Here is a 20,373-nt window from a genome sequence, read left to right as displayed (position 1 = left end):
TAAAACCCAACTACAGTCTATATTCTAGCTATATCATACAGATATAAGATGGGCTTCAAAGCATTAAAAGGTTGTAGGCACTTCAGTACTAGCATTTAGAACATTACAATAAAAAGATAGCATATATACTAGCAATATCTAATCATTCAATGAAATATATCATTTTATCATGCAACTAAGAACTTAAATCCAAATGTAACAACAACAAATAAAAAAGAAAATTGGATTATCAGGATTTGTGGACGTCAATCAGTAACACTTCAAAGGAATATGTTAACTCAAATGGCATCCATCCAGATTTCTTCCAAAGACGGCCATTAATAACAGCCTATATTGACACTGCTCATTAGACATTAGTTGCACACAAAGCTTGGTTAGTAGCATGCCCATGCATACATATTTTTGCATTTATGGCAGGAAATTTGGACTATTAGATTAATTTCCAGATGTAATTATGCAGCTTCCATTTGAAACAAATCAATCAGAAATTGATATGCATATCTAGAATGTGATTTAGCTGTGCAGCTTAACAAGATAACATGCTGAGAAAACATGCATTGTTCCCTAGCTCCTACACTAGCGAAGCAGCTAATCTGTCATTTTTATTCACGGCTACTCTTCTATTATGGTAGACGAGGAACATTGTGTTTGGTTCATTTCCTGCTAACTTAAAATCCTAATATGTATTATATTAACTTGAGAGTAAGGATATTCCAGAGTATATTGTGTTACTTAAGGAATTTCATGCATGCTATATACTGTGTACCAGTGTAAAGTTATCTATCTATCTCTTATAAATATATTAATATATGTGAAGTGTTGTTTTTTAAAGGGTTCTCTGAGATTTTTATATTGATAGCCTATCCTCAAGATAAGTCATGAATATGAGATGAAGGGGCCGAGGTAGCCTCCTTGCAGGTTGCCAAGCATAGCGCTGTCCACTGGATAGCGGCTGTGCTTGGTATTGCAGTTCGGTTCGATTCACTTGAATGGTTTGAACTGCACCTAGGTCATTTGATTGACAAAAGTCATGTCACATGACCTACCTAGGAAGAGGTCTAAGTGCTCACATAGCAGCTCAACCTCCTCAAACAGCTGATCAGTGGGGGATGGGGGGTCAGGAGATTGACCCCCTTCAATCTATAGTTGACTTGTCGTGAGGATAGGCCATCAATATAAAAATACTGGACCCCTTTAAAAACTTGAAGATATAATGATAAGAAATGTATTATAGGTCAGCTACTTTTCAGAAATATTTCAGGGGTTGAATATTCTTGTTCGGTCTTAATGTAGCGCTTCCACAAAAATGTTTATTATAGACCTGTTAGAAAGGTGCATTATGTAATCTGTAGTGAAGGCAATCTTACTAGTGACTGAATTTGTGAGTTATAACTTCTCTCAGGATCCTTAGCTGTGTCATGTGACCAACACTCTGATTTCCAACGAACATTGGACAGGAAGTAAGTTACATCTCTATCCATTCCTATGAGACTGACATTGAGGCTCCCATAGGAATACATAGAGAAATTGACTTAGTGTCCACATATCCTGTATTTTTTTGGAAAGTCAGACTGCTGGTCACATAGGAACAAATTCCCTCAATAAGGAGTAGAAAAAGAAAACAAAAGTGTACTGCTCTGCTATCTATAAAATTATTTATTAAAAACATACATTAAAAAACTATAAATAAAAGGCTAGCTACGTGTTTCAGTGGTGAGCTGCCACCTTCATCAGGCTGTAAAGTCAAAATAAAATACATACATTTAAATAGGGCTAACCACAACAGACGGTAATCAGGCCAATCAAAATATAAAGAAATCCAGAATACATGGAGTTGTTTTTGATACTGCTGGTCACATGACACAGCTACGAATCAGAAGGGAGGTTTAACTCACAAATACAGTCACTGGTAAGAAAATTACTTTCATTACAATTGACATCATATACCTTTCTACCGGGTCACAGAATTAAAATTTTTGTGGGGGTGCTTCTTTAATTAGACTAGTGCATGTCTGCATGGTACACTGAATGAAATGGTAATCTAAACTGGACAATGTCCTGAACAGAGGAGACAGAGGTCAGTATACTTGTAGATGTATAGATAGACATTATTATGAGTGAATTCTAAAAATGCACTTTGTCTTTGAATCGTGTGTGTGATTCAATTCGGACCCAAATCGAATCTAACCCGAATTCTCCTAAATCGAATAATTAGAAATTCTGATTCTATAGCATCCGAATGTTTTGGAAAACTTGATACTATATAATTAATTCACTCAACTCTAATATACAGTGCATTCGGAAAGTATTTAGACCCATTCACTTTTTTTTTACATTTTGTTATGCTGCAGCCTTGTGCTAAAATAATTTAAAAAAAGAAAATAAAAAATTTCCCCATCGTTCTCCACTTAATACCCCATAAGTGAAAACAGAATGTTCAAAATCTTTGCTATTTTATTGAAAAGGAAAAACAAAAATATTGCACTGACATAAGTATTCAGTCCCTTTACTCAGTACTTAGTAAAAGTACCTTTAGTAGCAATTACAGCATCCAGTCTTCTTGAGTATGATGCCACAAGGTTCACACACCTGAATTTGTGGACTTTCTGGAATTCTTCTCTGCAGATCCTCTCAGGCTCTGTCAGGTTGCATGGGGACTGTCGATAGACAGCCATTTAAAGGTCTCTCCAGATATATTCAAATGGGTTCAAGTCAGCTCTCTGGTTGAGTCACTCCAGGACATTCAAGGAGTTGTCCCTAAACCACTCCTGTATTGTCTTGGCTGCCTGCTTAGGGTCATTGTCTAGTTGAAAGGTAAACCTTTGGCCTAGTCTGAGGTCCAGAGTACTCTGGATCAGGTTTTCATTAGGAATATCTCTGTACTTTGCTCCAATCAACTTTCCCTCAACTCTAACAAATCTACCTGTCACCACTGCTAATAAATACCTCTGCAGCATGATTCTGCTACCACCATGCTTTACTGTAGGGATGGTATTGGCAGTGCCTGATTTCCTCCAAACATGATGTTTAGAATTGGGGCCAAAAAGTTCAATTTTGGCTTAATCAGACTAGAAAATCTTATTTCTCACAGTCTGAGAGTCTTTTAGGTGCTTTTTACAAACTTTCATGTGTCTTATACTGAGGAGAGGCTTCTTTCTGGTCATTCTGCTATAAAGTCCAGATAGATGGAATGCAGTGATGGTGGACTCCAATCAAGGTGCAGAAACATCTTAAAGATAATATTGAGAAATGGGAGGGCCCAGAGCAAAATTTCAAGTGTCATAGCAAAGGATCTGAAATTTTATTTTTTCCTTTTTAATAAATTTGAAAAAATTTCTATTTCTGTTTTACTTTTTCTTTAAGTGGTATTGAGTGTAGATTGATGGGGAAAACAATTTTTATTTTTAATTTCAGTACAAGGCTGCAACTTAACAAAATTTGAAAAAAGAGAAAAGGTCTGAAGACTTTCCGATTGCAATGTACATATGCTGGTATACCTGCAGTGTTAATAGGAAGAGGGACTTCGGGTCATAGAGGTGCCACCTATCAACCAAATAGTAATCTTCATGTTTTTTTTTTGGGCTATGTGATGAAAGTGAGACTACGTAAAAAGTCTTGGGCTGCAAGGATAAGATTTAAGCATAAACAAACTAAGCCTATATCTACAGTACAGTATGTATTTAGATATAGAGGGCAAAAAACACAGTTTTAGGCCTCTTTCACACGGGCGTCCCAGATTTGCTCTGGATGCCTCCTGAGTGCATTGCGGGAAACCCGCAAGAGTGAGCATGCAATTTCAGTTAGTTTTGACTTAGATTGCGTTTTTCACGCGCGTGATAAAAAACTGAATGTTGTACCCAGACCCGAACTTCTTCACTGAAGTTCGGGTTTGGGTTCGGTGTTGTGTAGATTTTATTATTTTCCCTTATAACATTGTTATAAGGGAAAATAATAGCATTCTTCATACAAAATGCTTAGTAAAATGTGCCTTGAGGGGTTTAAAAATAAATTAATAACTCACTTCATCAACATGATTGCGCAGCCGGCATTGTCTTCTTTCTTCTTCTTTCAGGACCTGCAAAAGGACCTCTGATTACATAATCCCGCTCACCACGTGGTGAGCGTGGTGACGTCAGCGCAGGTCCTGCTGAATGAAGATAGAAGGATCTTGTATCTTCATTCAGAAGGACCTACGTTGACGTCACCGTGCTCACCACATGGTGAGCGTGGTGACGTCATTAAAGGTCCTTTTTCAGGTCTTAAAAGAAGAAGAAAGAAGATGATGCCGGCTGCGCGATCAAGTGGATGAGGTGAGTTATTTATTTTTATTTTTTAACCCCTCAAGGCACATTTTACTTAGCATTCTGCATTAAGAATAACATTATTTTCCCTTATAACAATGTTATAAGGGAAAATAATACAGTGAACAGACTTTAATGGGGTCCGTGGTTGCTCATCCCTATCATTTCCTAGCAACCATGAGCGAAAATTGCACCGCATCCGCACTTGTTTGCGGATGCTTGCGATTTTCACACAGCCCCATTCATTTCTATGGGGTCTGCATTGCGTGAAATACGCAGAATATAGAACATGCTGCGATTTTCACGCAACGCACAAGTGATGGTTGAAAATCACCGCTCATCTGCACAGCCCCATTGAAGTGAATGGGTCCGGATTTAGTGCGGGCCCAATGCGTTCACATCACTCGTTGCACCCGTGCGGAATTATTGCCCGTGTGAAAGGGGCTTTACAAGTCACTAGTTTGAGATCAAAGCATATATACCATGCCATAGATTTAATAATGTATCTGTGTGTAGAATCTGTCTAAAAGTGGCTCAAATTGGAGCAAACTAGGGTTTCTACAATTTTCTTACTTATTCAGAAAAGGGGTGGTTCTTAGTAGGATGGGTGTGGCTACACAGATAAGTTGGCAAAAAGCTGGAGTAAAATTCTGTCTCGAAGCTAGCCATTCAATAGATATTATAGAGCTAGAAAAAAATGGCCTAGCACTGTATCAAATTTATTGATAAACTAAGAGCCATTGTGATAATCCTGGTCCAGGTCTAGACAGCCTGTCTAGGCTTACACCATCTATAGCTTTAGTAAATCTGGGCTATTTTCTATAATTGTGTACATAACATTTGTTCATGAAATGGCATATAAAAAACCTCATAAACTCCTTCACTTTTCATGCTTTGTGCATTTTAAAGTACAAAACTAAATAACTGAATTCCCCAGCTTGAAATACTGATGGAAGATGGGATATTTGGAAAATCTATAATTTTTTATCTTGTAAAGCCACTATTTAACCTCTGTTGACTTTCCTTTATGTAGGGACAGGTATTTACCCCTTAATGTCCTGCCTATTTTGGGTCTTAAAAAACTGGTATTATTTTTTCATCCCCACATTCCATAAGACTCCATGTCCATGTTCCCTCCGGACAGCACAAGGATCCATCAAATTCAATTGGTATATTTAGACATCCAATTTTTTGTCCGGTGGAACATAGACCATATTTTTGTTTATTTTTCCGTCATTGCAGCCTTATGAGGGCTTGTTTTTTGCAGGACCATAGAATATAATGACAACATTTTGCGGTACGTATACTTTAGTGATTAACTTTTATTTTTTTTTTCAGATGGGAATGCAAAGAAAAGCAATTTAACAATTTTGGGGGTTTTGTTTTTTGGGGTTTTATCTGTAAACTGTTCACAGTGGCATGATAACTTCATGGATTGTGAGTTGGGACGATTATGGCTGCACCAATAGAGTTTATGTTTTACTACTTTTACACAATAAAAAAAATTGTTTTTCTATTGCTATATTCTGAGAGCCATAATTTTTTTTATTTTTCTAGCTATGGAGCTGTGTGAGGGCTTGGGTTTTTAGGGGGAGGAGTTATTGTTTTCTTTGGTGCTATATAAGGGTGCATATGACTTTTATACTACATTTTTTTGAAGCAAGGTGATCAATTAAACGCCAATTCTAGAATAGTTTTCAGGTGTTTATCATGCAGATTAAATAACATAATTTTATATTTCAGGTCATTATGGATGCTGGAAAGCAATTATCCTTTCGCTTTTAAAATACTTTTAATTTTATCTTTTACATGTTTTTCAGTCCTACAGTGGGCTCTAGGTGGCTAGGTCACTTCCGTATTGCAGGGTATTTTTGCTTGTCAGTATTATTCTGACAGGCATGGCAGGGTCTAATTGGCATGTGTATATGAAAGACCTCAGCAACCATCGACACTCCATGATCATGTCATGGGGGGGTTAATGGAGTGACACAGGTAAACCCTTGCCCCTGTCTAGCCACTTAAATTTCGTGGTCACTGCTGACTGTGGCATCTAGGGCATTAAACTGCTACTATTGTAGATATCTCCAATCCCAGAATTTGTGGCAGGAGCAGGCCTGTATAATACAGCCCCACTCCTGTTGCTGATCTAGACGGTGCTTTCACAGTACCCACAAGATCAGTATGATGAAAATGTACATCACGGTGTTGGAAGTAGCATCCAAACATGATGTGCATTAGTTTGGGGGCTGTTTATTTTATTTGGTCTAAATACTGTAAGTCTCTGAAGGGGTTTTCAAACTTTTGCAGCAGTGTCTGTAATGCCCATATAGTTCAATGGATAGAGCCTATGCATCTGCACAGCAAACTGTCTATTTATTCCATTTCTAGATTTCAAAGCAGGTGGTTGTTCCAGTGAGACTCCCACCTATCAGGTATTTATGGTATGCCATAAATATCTAAAGAAGCAAAACCCTGTTAATAACACATAGAAGTAATAATGTATGTGTGAACAATTCCTATATTAATACAGATAGCCACTGAGTGACCAATCTATCCCTGACAGCATGAATATGAAAGCTTTGGTGTCTGCAGGTGGATACTGAGGGGTGCTATGTCCACAAAAGATTATGAAATGAGCGGATGGGTTTCAAACTCTTTTTATGTCTCCAGATAAGTCTGAAAGATGCCATGAATCCATGGATGGGTCATGACATTTGAGTGAATCTACACAAAGCTATATCAATAATTGAGGCTATTCTTGGCACTATGTATAAAGATGTTATCATCAGATATTTAGTATGACCAAGTGGAATAAGTTATATTAAAATATAAAATGAACTCTTTCCTGCTCCCCTTAATCTAAGCTGCTTCAGCTATGTTTTCCCATGAAAAACAGACCCTAGAGGGTCTTGGTTCTGAAATGTTGTGCTAGTTACGGCAGAAAGTTTGGCTCTCTAGTGTAGATGTTTCTTTAAGTGTTATCGTGTCTATAGACAGATCTATAAGCTCAGATGTAGAAATGTTTTAAGCTTAAAAATATATATCTGGAGACAGGTCTACAATCTGAACAGCTAAATAAATTAACTTCTAATAATATTCTTTTTTCTCAAAATAAACACATATATCAACTAGTATATTTATGTGAGGAAGCTCTTACGTGTGTTTTTCTTTTCTTACCTTTACAGTGGCTAAAACTCTTTTTAATAAAAATAAAACATGCATGCCCATTGACATTGGTGCATCAGAGAGATATTGCAATAATAAAAATAATAATAATCCATTATTATTATTTTATTTCATGCTACAGGCAGAGCAAACAGTACTGAGCCTAGTAGAGAATAAAACATTGAGTACTAGGTGAGATCTGAAGAGAGATTCAGCAATGAGAAAGCAGCACCAATTGAGCATGCTCCTATTCAGGCAGAGACAGAAAGGAAGTGGACGTACTGTAGAAGCTGGCCATTACGTAGTGTTGGCAGCGATCACCAGTATATTCATTTGGGCACCTGAGAGGAAAGACAAAAAAGGGTGGAGAAAACAGAGAAAAAGAGAAGAGTTGAATATATGCCAAGAAAGAAGATCCTTCAAGTGTAAACTGATTGTTCTTGGAGGTCCAACATCAAAGATAGAGTTTTGCTTTGTGTACTGGCATGACTTTCTGTTTCAATTGCAATTAAATATGAAATCAGCAAAATTTGCCCCAGTTTATCATACTAAATGGAATTTTGCCTAGTTAATTCACTGAATGACTGATTCACTTCTCTCGTTGGAGATAATTAATTCACTAATTGCATGGTTGTGACGAAAGTCATGTGTGGTACAAAAAGAAACCGTTGTCTCTAACAAAAGACCTCACCAAGAATGATTCATTTTTTTTTATTTGTTGCTGCATTTGGGGGGTGAAGAAATCAAATCAGATTATTGGGACATACTTTCTGGTCTTATGACTCTCACAGGGTCAGTCGCAGTACATCTTGCTCCAGTGAATCCAGGTTTGCACCTAAAGGGTAAAAACGTGATGAGCCAAACAAAATTATAAAAAAAAAAACTAAAAAAGAAAAAGAAAAATGGTATCCATCTGAATTCGTTCTCCTGTAGGACATGATAAAAAAAAACTTCACTTTTCAAAAGTGTAACATAAACCTCTCACATGCAGGATGTAAAACAATGCTTAAATGAGGAACGACCAATGACAACAATGTAAAGGTAGCGGTAAATATGATTTGTCTGAATGGAAAAGGTAAACTTAATACAGTACAATCAGATTTACTAAAAAGAATGCCTAAAATTTTCTTCAAGCCAATAATGCTAGTAAGGCACTATGTACATAGGATTTAGTCATTACAGTACAAATTCCAAAACCTAGGCAATGTTCCTCATCTGAAGAGGAAAATTGCAGTGGGTTTGTACTATTCTTAGTTTTCTTTGATGCTATCAACCCTTTTAGTTCAGTTGGAGCAAGGGGCTACTAAAAGCCACAGTAAGGAAATACAAAACACCAGTAAGTATGAGAGCAACCATCTTTTTATCACATCCTTGCCCACACACCAGGCAGCACAGTGAGGACTAGGACTTGAGAGGCTAAACAATGAACACTGCTTTAATTAAAGTTTTGGTGCCTTCTTGAAGGACAGTTTGATCTTCTGGCACTTTTGGTGGAGAGAGTTCTGCACTGAACTTTTGCAATGGTCATACAATAAATAGTAAGCTACTTATAGCATGAGTTTGTGAATAGCAACAGTATTCATAATGTCTTGAAAAAAGTTTATGAGCATACAACAACAGATATAAAGTTGACATGAAAATTTCTGTTTTAAGAAACTTTAGAAGGACTGTTACATTACAATATTTCAAAAGTATGTGTTATAATTTGCCCAATTACCGCTTGTCTTACACCTAGGAAAGGTGTTTCACTTGTTAGTTATAAATTATCTAAGCTTCCATCGTTGGTGGTATGTGCGATCACAAATAACTGGGATAATATAAACGGTTCATTTCATACATTATACAGATGTTATCAAACATAGACACATTGTAAACTGGGAAGTCTACGACAATTAAGGTCAAACTTGATGCTTTATGCTTAAAGAAATGGCTTCATTTGGTATAAATTTAGTGGGTTGTCACATATACAGTCGTGGCCAAAAGTTTTGAGAATTACATAAATATTGGAAATTGTAAGTGTTGCTGCTTAAGTTTTATAATAGCAATTTGCATAGACTCCAGAATGTTATGAAGAGTGATCAGATGAATTGCATAGTCCTTCTTTGCCATGAAAATTAACTTAATCCCAAAAAAAACTTTCCACTGCATTTCATTGCTGTCATTAAAGGACCTGCTGAGATCATTTCAGTAATCGTTTTGTTAACTCAGGTAAGAATGTTGACGAGCACAAGGCTGGAGATCATTATGTCAGGCTGATTGGGTTAAAATGGCAGACTTGGCATGTTAAAAAGAGGTTGATGCTTGAAATCATTGTTCTTCCATTGTTAACCATGGGGACCTGCAAAGAAACGTTGCGTTGCATAAAAATGGCTTCACAGGCAAGGATATTGTGGCTACTAAGATTGCACCTCAATCAACAATTTATAGGATCATCAAGAACTTCAAGGAAAGAGGTTCAATTCTTGTTAAGAAGGCTTCAGGGCGTCCAAGAAAGTCCAGCAAGCGCCAGGATCGTCTCCTAAAGAGGATTCAGCTGTGGGATCGGAGTGCCACCAGTGCAGAGCTTGCTCAGGAATGAAAGCAGGCAGGTGTGAGCGCATCTGCACGCACAGTGAGGCGAAGACTTTTGGAAGATGGCCTGGTGTCAAGAAGGGCAGCAAAGAAGCCACTTCTCTCCAAAAAAAACATCAGGGACAGATTGATCTTCTGCAGAAAGTATGGTGAATGGACTGCTGAGAACTGGGGCAAAGTCATATTCTCCGATGAAACCTCTTTCCGATTGTTTGGGGCATCTGGAAAAAGGCTTGTCCGGAGAAGAAAAGGTGAGCGCTACCATCAGTCCTGTGTCATGCCAACAGTAAAGCATCCTGAGACCATTCATGTGTGGGGTTGCTTCTCATCCAAGGGAGTGGGCTCACTCACAATTTTGCCCAAAAACACAGCCATGAATAAAGAATGGTACCAAAACACCCTCCAACAGCAACTTCTTCCAACAATCCAACAACAGTTTGGTGAAGAACAATGCATTTTCCAGCACGATGGAGCACCGTGCCATAAGGCAAAAGTGATAACTAAGTGGCTCGGGGACCAAAACGTTGACATTTTGGGTCCATGGCCTGGAAACTCCCCAGATCTTAATCCCATTGAGAACTTGTGGTCAATCCTCAAGAGGCGGGTGGACAAACAAAAATCCACTAATTCTGACAAACTCCAAGAAGTGATTATGAAAGAATGGGTTGCTATCAGTCAGGAATTGGCCCAGAAGTTGATTGAGAGCATGCCCAGTCGAATTGCAGAGGTCCTAAAAAAGAAGGGCCAACACTGCAAATACTGACTCTTTGCATAAATGTCATGTAATTGTCGATAAAAACCTTTGAAACGTATGAAGTGCGTGTAATTATATTTCACTACATCACAGAAACAACTGAAACAAAGATCTAAAAGCAGTTTAGCAGCAAACTTTGTGAAAACTAATATTTGTGTCATTCTCAAAGCTTTTGGCCACGACTGTACATCCGTGATCAATATGACATTACCGGATTTCATGTGTGACGCATGTAGCAGAATTGAATGGGGGATTTGTAATAATCAAGAGAATTTTAGGGTTGAATTCTATGGAACTTTCCATTGGCTGACCAATTATGATAGAGTATTAATAGAAACAACCAAGACAAACATCTTTTCTTCTATTTCTGCTGATGTTCCTCTAGATATGGCTTACAAAATCTCAAAAGTGGTGGAGACTTATCAAAATATGAATAAAAATGCAAAAAAAAGCAAACCACACTAGCTCTCATTTTAATGCACACTTTATTGAAAAGCTTCTTTTCTCCATTTTCATAGGTCTCCCCCAAATCTGACACTATAATGCATAATAAAAGGTCCCTGTGTTTTGAAAAACACAGTTAATATGTCATAGAAACATTTTAAAAGCTTTGGTGGGGTCTCAGCACTGATAACAAGGAGAAGAAGAACAGAACAAGGAGAGAGAAACAGTTGCATATTACTCTTTCTCTCCTCACTGCTGAAGAGGAAGTGAGGTGGACTAGCATTTAGGGTGCAATAAATGAGCACCTCCCTCTCCTCATTCTAGCAATTGGTTGGGGTCTCACCGCTCAGATCTATGACATATCAAAAGTTTTCTTAAAACCTTGTGACGCTTTAAAACTAGTCCATTATTCACCTTTTCAGTTAACTCATAAACATTTTGTTCAACATTAAAAATCGTAAAATCATGTAAGGTAACATCCAGAGCCATGCAGTACTGTGTAAAAACACACCATAAGATTGAATCAAGACTTTTTTAAATTTGTAGATCACTGTATCATTATTCTGTATATGAAATCTTGTTTTGTGATCAAATGCTGCTTTTGATTGCTTGTTTTTTGTACACCTAGCATTGATACCATTCTTATACCCACACCCGCTGTGCTATTTGGAGTCAGGTAAGAGGACCATATCTTAGTTTAAAGAGTTTTTTCCTTGAATTTTTGATTCATGGCCTATCCTCAGGGTAGGTCATCAATATCAGATGGGCAGGGGTTTGCAGCGCTAAGGGCCTATTCAAATAGCTGATCAGCAGGGTTGCCAGGAGTCAGACCTCCACCAATCTGATATTGATGACCTATCCTGAGGATAGGCTATCAATATCAAATCCCCAGACAACCCCTTTAATGTGTTGGTGGAATAATTAAGGCTTAATGTATGATTCAAAAGCTGAATTGAGCATGACACCTATGATTTTAATAACACAATACTCATGGCTGAATATTAACTTGCAGATCCATATATAGTAAATAGTCTTACTTGCACATGAATTTTTTGGCGGTGCTGCTTGTAATTCCATTGATCACGTAACATTCACCACCATTAACACAGAACGTCTTCTCTTTTTCTGCACATCTTGATAGATGATCTGGAGGGGCTGTAAAAAAAGTAAGAAACAAAAAGAGGTTACATTTACTAATATATTCATTCTGTTTAAATACTATTGCACTATTAATGGAAATGATTTTATGGGGTTGTCCTATGAATAATATTCTACAAATCAAACCAGCACCTGGATTTGAATACTTTTGTAATTGCATTTAATTAAAAATTTATACAGATACTGAGTTATTCAATGAAATCTATCTGTAAAGCGCCACTTTTTCTAATTTCTCTGTCCTGCTCACTTAAATGGACGCACATGCTCAGTTCCATCCTTCAACTGCCACCAGCTACAGCAGACAGAACATGCCCTCTGGGAAAGGATATGCCCCCTAAGCTGCCAGCTTGAAATAAATCTAGCAGAATAACTGGAGCAATGAAAGGGGAGATCTGTGGATCCATGTTCGGTACAGGACTGGTTCTAGCTTTGTTAGAAAGAGGTTGTCATGTACTAGATTATGTATAATTTTTATTTTTTACAATAATCATGGGATATCTCTGGATCCATGTGAGGTACAGGGCTGGTTCTATCTTTGTTAGAAAAAGGTTGTCATGTACTAGATTATCTATTATTTTCATTTTTTGCATTAATTTTATGATAACTCTTTTAAATTTTATGTAATGACATGTATTGACTAACAACTTTTACAATAGACACAATTTTTCTGTCTGGCTTCCTTAAAGGGGTTTTCCAGAATTGTAATATTGACTATCAATGCTTAGGATAGACCATCTATATGAGATTTATGGCAGTTCAACTCTGTCACCCATGCTGGTCATACACCCCATCGATCTAATAGTGACGGCCTACCCTAAATATGCCAATTCCTCTCAACCCCCTTTTAAATGGAAAATCCAGGTAAAAGCTATTTAATATTTCATGGACAAAACCATTTTAGTTGTGAAATATACTTTAAGCTTCCAAATAAACTTTTGTCATCTGGATGAGTGACATTTTAATGCCACATAGGGTTGCAGAAGAATGTTGTTTACAGCTACTCTGCACTGCTCCCCATGATTAGCTGTAGTTCAGTAGTTCCCATATACCAGTTCCAAGTTTCTAAATCCAAACAAGTGGAAAAAATCTAAATCACACGAAAAAAGGATTATCAAAACCAAAATTAGCAGAGATCTGATATCAAATAGTTTTAGCCGACACTCTTAATTGCATTTTAAAATAGAAACTTACAGATCAAGAACAGATTGCTGACTAGTTTTAAAACAGAAATCACAGGGGTTCTTGGGCTATATTAGAGAGTGAGCAGTGAAGAACTACATCTGTTTTCCAAACCGCCATGGATGAGAACATGTTGTGGCTGTCACACACCACTGTGATATCCTCGTGACATGTGAAATGTCCTTATGCAAGAATATGTATATTAATTTAACACATTACATCAATTATTATTTAGGCACAAAGGATTCCCTACTTGTCACACGCTTTGACCATCCAAACTGACATCCAAGTTGGCCATTTTCTAGAAGATATGTTAGTAAATGTCGAAACTGGAGACTATTAAGTTTGTGAAGATGACTTTTACAAGTCGATAAATGCTTGTAGAAAATCAGCTGCCTGATCCTTCATCTGCTCTTAGGGGAGAGTCAGGAGGCATCCGTGCATATCAGATGAGTCCAGCCGACATTCTTTTAAGATGTATGGCTACCTAAACTCAACTCTAGTCTTCAGAAAATTTGCTCAATGCATGAGCAAACAATAGGACACGCCATACTAAGTAACATGGTCTAATGAAGACTATAAACTTACTTTGTTTTAAAATAATGAAATAATTTTTCTTCACATTTCTCATGCATTTTTCCCCTCATCTTCAGACTACTAATATTATTTATAAAGCAAATCTTCAACAATCACATGTTAAGTAACACAACTACTACTATGTGTTATATATGAATATTCACTGCTAAAGTATATTCTGCTTGGAATTGGAACCATTTCTTCCTAGCTTCCCCAGGGACTATGCATAGCACAAGTCCCAGATAATGTATCTGCTGGACAAACACTGAAGAGATAATATTGGACAATGTATTTCCTGGAAGCATGTCCATGAAGAAGAAAACACAGTCTTTATTGTATTTAGAGATAATAGCATACCAAATATTTCAAAGTGTGTTGTCCTGTTAAAATAACATGAAGGATCACATGATATCGCTTAGAAACAGGGTTAGGATCAGGCATATAATCCTTACCTGAAACGGTTACATGCATCCTGGCTCCAAAGAACCTCTGCTCAACCACTGAGCAAAGTCAACTGCCTACTGGGGTCATATCTCATAGAGATATCCGTTTTAAAGCATACCGCACATATTGTGCTAAGTACTGATTGGATTTACAGTATTTCACCTTCCGGAAGTTGTGTAAGCACATTTTAAATACAGTTAATTTGGGACTAGATTTCTATTAAGAACTAGGAATGTTGCAAGAAATATTACCTGATTAGTAGAGCACAATGAATATATATTATGATTTCATATCACTATGTCAAAGAACTTTCAAAGTTTTTTGTCAGTCCGAATTTGCTCAAACAGCCTGCCGGAACTTTACAACAAGTGTAAAAGAAGCCTTAGTGATCAACTTCCATGAGTCAACCCTTTTAAAAGGGTTTTCCAAGAATTTACTACTGGCGACCTATCCTCTGGATAGATCATCAGTATCTGATCAGTGGGGGTCTGACACCTAAGACCCCTGTTGATCAGCTGTTTTGATAAGGCATGAGGCCTTCTCCGTACTCACCAAGCACAGCTTTGTACATTGTGTAGTGGCTGGGCTTGGTATCGCAGCTCAGCCCCATTCACTTGAATGGGGCTGAGCTGCTCCTAGGCCACATGACATGACCAATGAACGTGTCGTCATTCTGCCTAGGAAAAGCAGAGAGAAGGGAGCGGCACTACTGCCAGCGTCACTGCCTTGTCGAACAGCTGAAACCTATAAATGGAAATATTAATCAAAGTATTAGTATATATGATTATTAGGCTGCAAGCCAATGAGATCTAAGAAAAGAATGCCACCTAGACTGTGGAGGTTTTAGAGGCAACTGCATCTACTCGATTTCATGTCTGGTTGGACAGGTTTGACATCTGCAGTAACTTTTGTGAGTATAGATTAGCCAAATCTTTATCGCAGGATTTCCTGAGCAAATTGTAACTGTCAAGCAGTCCTCAGAGAGATACAGCATTGTTATCATAAAAGCTCATGCATTCCTTGGCAGGTTCAGCTGGCAGGTATGAATGAGCTTCACAAGAATCTATGTTGAAGAATATGGAAAGTATATAATTTTCTGGCATATATAATGTAAAATGAAATATAATCAAATGTGATAAATACTGGAAATCCTCCTCAAATTAATTAAGTTAATATACTTAAATATATTGAATCTTATTTAGACAAATTATTTGAGTTATTTTATGTTTATGTCATTCTAAATGGAATAAAAAACAGATTAATGAATAATCTGTTGTAAAGTTAGAGTTTGTCCCTTTCTACAATACAAGACATGATGCAGGGCGTTACGCTTCCTCTAGATGGCGATGCATGCTGATTCAATTTTAATAAGGATGACTGTCTACACAGGAGTCAAAGTGTTAATCCAAGCAAGACATATTTCAGTTTGTTCTGACAGCATTTTATGACTATTGAACTCTGAGCAGATTGTACAGAAATTTCAGGGGTATGTACTAATGTAATGACAGCCACATAAGTTAGCAAAGTTTTAGGTACAGATCAAAGTAATTCTTTGTTCAACCGAATCCGGATTCTAAAGGGGTTAAATAGCCATGGTCTTTATCTCCAACAGAATCCAGATTTAACAGGAACATTCAAGGTAAAGTGGTAAATTCTCAGTGTCAGCAAGGTAGATTGCAGGCTCATCAGCATACAACGTATGTTCTCCTTATGAAAAAACTGAGTTTCTAGTTCTTGTCTTGTTCGATATAACAAATGCAGACAATAAAAAATAAAATTGAAAAGCAGTGTGAAGAAACTGAGTGGAGAGTATGGCGCTACCATGTTTCATTTTCTAATCAGCACATTTAATTTTCCTATTTTAATTACGAATCATACTTGTGGGTTGATGCAACACGGAATAGAGTCCCATTCTACTTGCCATGTGCAGCCATGTGTTTGTTTTTTAATACTTGCACTTTTCATAAAATAACAATTGTAGAGCATCTTTTCTTTGAACTTGATGCTGTTCTCCTCCTCTGTTATTTCGCCTCGAAAATTTATGAACAAATTAACAACCAGGTGTTACCAGTTGGGAGATGTGTCTCTACATAGGCTCACATTGTCCAATCAGTGCAGATAGTGTTAGAATGTGTAGGGATCCATCATTTGGATGAGGAACGGTAACACTCAGTTGTCAATTTATTCATAAATATTAGTAGGAATAACAGGAATCAAACGTCAAAAAGTTCTAAGGAAGGATGCGTCAGAATTGCTATTTTATGGGGAATAATAGTATTTTACTAAAACAGACATAAAAGGAGTGGTGAAAGGTCCCTTTTAACCGATCTAAATGGAAAAGTAGAGCTCCTCCAAAAGCTCCTCCAAGCAGAATTAGTATCAACAGCATAAAGGTTGGGTCTATCTAATGTATTTTATTTTCTTCAGCTTTTTACGTGTGACATAACCCTTGCCAATTTAATCCAATCACTGCTCTGCAGTGTTAAACTAAGGTCTTCTAGGGGTCATTTTCTCAAGAAAGCAAAGAACAGGATACGGAGGTCATATGAGGAAAGACCAGTATTGGCAGCAGATATAGAGATTATGGTGATGTAATTAGTGCTAATGTCTTAACCAGAAAATGTCAGCTGGTAAGAATAATGGAGCTGGATGTAGGGTGCTCATTAGTCTGCTTGTAAGCTGAGCACGGGACACATGAAGACTGCACTGTAATAGTGTAGTATTATTGTGCATAGGCAGTGGTGATGCCCAGGACTATTACCTCAACAGAATGTTCTGTGTAAATAGCAAATTGTGGGTCATCATCTCTTTAATATATTTTAACAATAAGATTTTCTATGGACTGTTTTTATCATGTACATTTTCTCTTTAATTGTTGCAGTCAATGTGATATGAAGCAGCAATCTCCTTAAATCTTATTCATTTCACAGGAACCATGAAGGTATTTGGAGCTCAACAAGTTGGTTGTTTATAGATCAGACGTGCTAGGCCTCCATCCAAACATAGAATATCTCAAGATCTCCCTTTCATGTACACAAATCAGCAGAGGGCTGGAAATATTTCATCTCCATGAGCAATACTGTTTAAGTTGATCCAGACTTTCTCGGTAAGGGTAATAAAATGTGAAACTCAGCCACAGTCTGGAAACGTAAATACCACATTTGTATGAACAAATTAATTATCTAAAGTTTTGTCTTTTACAATGTTTTATTCTTTGGTATGGATTCGCTCATTGAACACTTGAACAAACAAAACACTATATTACTAATTATTTTTCCATCATTGAACCATATGACTCAGTGATCAATGTTTTATTGAATTATACATAATAAGATCTTTCAGCCGATAGGATGACCTGTGTGGACACAATGTCAATCGGCTCTCATGTTTCTGACATAACTCTATATTTCGTAAGCTTAATGAATTCTTCAAATACTGTACTGTTTTATGACCAACATCTGGTGGGTGTTATTATAAAGTAGTGTTTTTGGTTAGCAACTACCTTGCTATGTAGCCCCATGGGACTACTATTCATGAAAGGGGCTCACGTATCAAAACTCAGATAAAAAGTAGTTGTGTAGTTTATAACAGCAGATTAGAAGACCATTTTCATGTTCCAAGAGCAGCTCAAGTGACGGGTTGATTTGGGCAAAGGTGACATTTTTCGTTCATGATAGTTTGATATGTGAGGGCTCTAGTTACCTGATTGAACATTTTGTTTTACCCCAATTTGCCTGATATTTAAAACAATCAAATCTATTAAACTTCAAATATGGCACGTAAAAATATGACACTGTAAACCATTAAAAATAGAGTCTGCCCCAGAAATTTGCCCCACAGTTGAAAAATTCCTCCCGTTTTCTAATACCGGGACACATACAGAACATAAATGCAAGTCAAGGAAACAAAAATAAATAAATAAACAAGGTGCCCTTACTAGTGATACAAGGTCTGATCAAATATGACCTCTACTACATAAATTCTTCCTGTTTCACTGAAGGAAACATCCTCCAGCAGCACCAAGGTCACAATACAACACATTGTGCTGGTGGAGGCAAGACAAAAATAGACTTGGCTTTGGCTTTATTTGGTGTATTTTATTACAATCCATTGAAGCTGACTTCTGCATTTTCCTGCATATTGAGGGCACCTTAACCACGTTAAAATCCTTACAATGAACAGAAACATAGAATTCACAGGGGGGTGTAATGTACAGTGCTCTACTTCTATATTAACGTTAATACAGAATAGAATGTCTTTTTATCCTTAAAGGGGTTGTCCCACAAAAAGTATTCTACATTTTTCAAACCAGCACCTGGATCTGAATACTTTTGTAATTGCATATAATTAAAAATTCAGCATAGCCACTGAGTTATTCAATAAAATGTATCTGTATAGCGCCACCTGCTGTTTTCTTCTTTCCTTATTTCTTTGTCCACTTCACTGAGGTAGAGACACAAGCTTAATTCCATCCTTCAATCAACTGCAACTTCTGTTAGAAGCTGTGACAGTTAGCGGAAGAAGGCTGCTGCTGAAAGTGCATATCCCCTGAGAAAGGACTCGTTCCCTGAACTGTGACAGGGAGAGAGAAGTAGAAAAGACACACCCTTTGAGCTGTGACAGGAAGTGAGCTGCAGCAGAAAGAACATGCCCTCTGAAGGACACACCTCCTGAGCTGCCGGCCTGAAATAAATGTCACAGTAACTGTAGCATGGAATGGAGAGATGTTTGGTTCCATGTTTGGTTCCAGGGCTGGTTCTGTCATATACTATATGATGTCTAATTTTCTATTTTTTACATTAATCATGAGATAACCTATTTAAGGCCCCATTTAAGTGGGTCAACACAACAGGCAATTATCAGGAATGACCTGTCCAGGGACAAGAGAACATGTAAACAATAGCAGTGCAGGGACACATTGGTTACACAATGTATTACGCTACCTATGTGCTCATAGAATCCTCTGTCTACACATGCCTGGCCATATACAAGTAAATTCTTGTACAGCCCTGTGTAGGCTGGATGTGTGGAATATATTAGCTTTTCATTTTAAAGCATATTCTGAAAATATTTAGAAATTGACCAACCCATTTAAATTAATGTTCTTAGGCCCCAAAAAGTTGGGAGGCCAGCAATCAGTGATCACGTGACTTACTTGGCATATCATTGCTACAAAGAGGCCATCGCTGCATCCATGACATGCCTGACTACTCAGCTGACTGCTGAGGCCACTTATGGGCAGTATTCAAGCATATCCTCATTGCAGCGCTGGAAGCATAGACCTCTTGGAGAACCAAAGCAGTGGCACTGGATCAGAGGAGAATGAAGTCCAAATGGCGCACAATATGAATTACTGAAGAATCACTCTTTTGCTTTTACAGTAATTACTAAAGTTTAGAGAGGTTTAACTAAAGTTATAAGATGATCTGAAGCAGCGACCCTGCTCCACAGATCAATAAATGAAAGGCTGGCGCCCACCACTGAGTGATGTTAGAGGCTGTGTGACCAGAATGACCCCATCTTTTCTTTTATGAAATCACTGCTCTTAGTTAAAATGACTTATTTTTCATCTTTACTACAGATCTTATTTATGTCTTTACTGAAAGGCTTTTTGCTAAAATCTATAACCCAGTAACATAAATGTGCTTAATGCATTAGCACTGCAAAAACTCAACAGAAAAAGTTCACCCTGTTAGGAAAGATTAAAAAGGAAAAATGGGCCAAGACTGGGGTGAGCAGGCATATTTTTTGCTTGTTTGCTTACTAAATTGGCATGATAAC

General features: G+C 37.4%; 1 protein-coding gene across 7 annotated transcripts in view; it reads right to left on the bottom strand.

Annotated features, from left to right (window-relative positions):
- The window catches only part of NRG1 (neuregulin 1), a 135,446-nt gene that overhangs the window by 31,711 nt on the left and 83,362 nt on the right, over positions 1 to 20,373 (bottom strand). For 5 of the 7 annotated variants that reach the window (XM_040417891.1, XM_040417887.1, XM_040417888.1 and 2 more), the window contains 2 exons: positions 12,273 to 12,390; positions 8,234 to 8,301 (listed from right to left, as the gene is read on the bottom strand). In XM_040417891.1, coding sequence (XP_040273825.1) covers positions 8,234 to 8,301; positions 12,273 to 12,390 — 186 coding nt within the window. Of the gene's footprint in view, positions 1 to 7,748; positions 7,808 to 8,233; positions 8,302 to 12,272; positions 12,391 to 20,373 lie in introns of all 7 variants that reach the window. The other 2 variants (XM_040417889.1, XM_040417886.1) reach the window with 1 other exon arrangement.

This window comes from Bufo bufo, chromosome 2 (genome assembly GCF_905171765.1).
Source record: "Bufo bufo chromosome 2, aBufBuf1.1, whole genome shotgun sequence".
Taxonomy (NCBI): Eukaryota; Metazoa; Chordata; class Amphibia; order Anura; family Bufonidae; genus Bufo; species Bufo bufo.
This window is presented reverse-complemented; position numbering and strand designations above follow the sequence as displayed.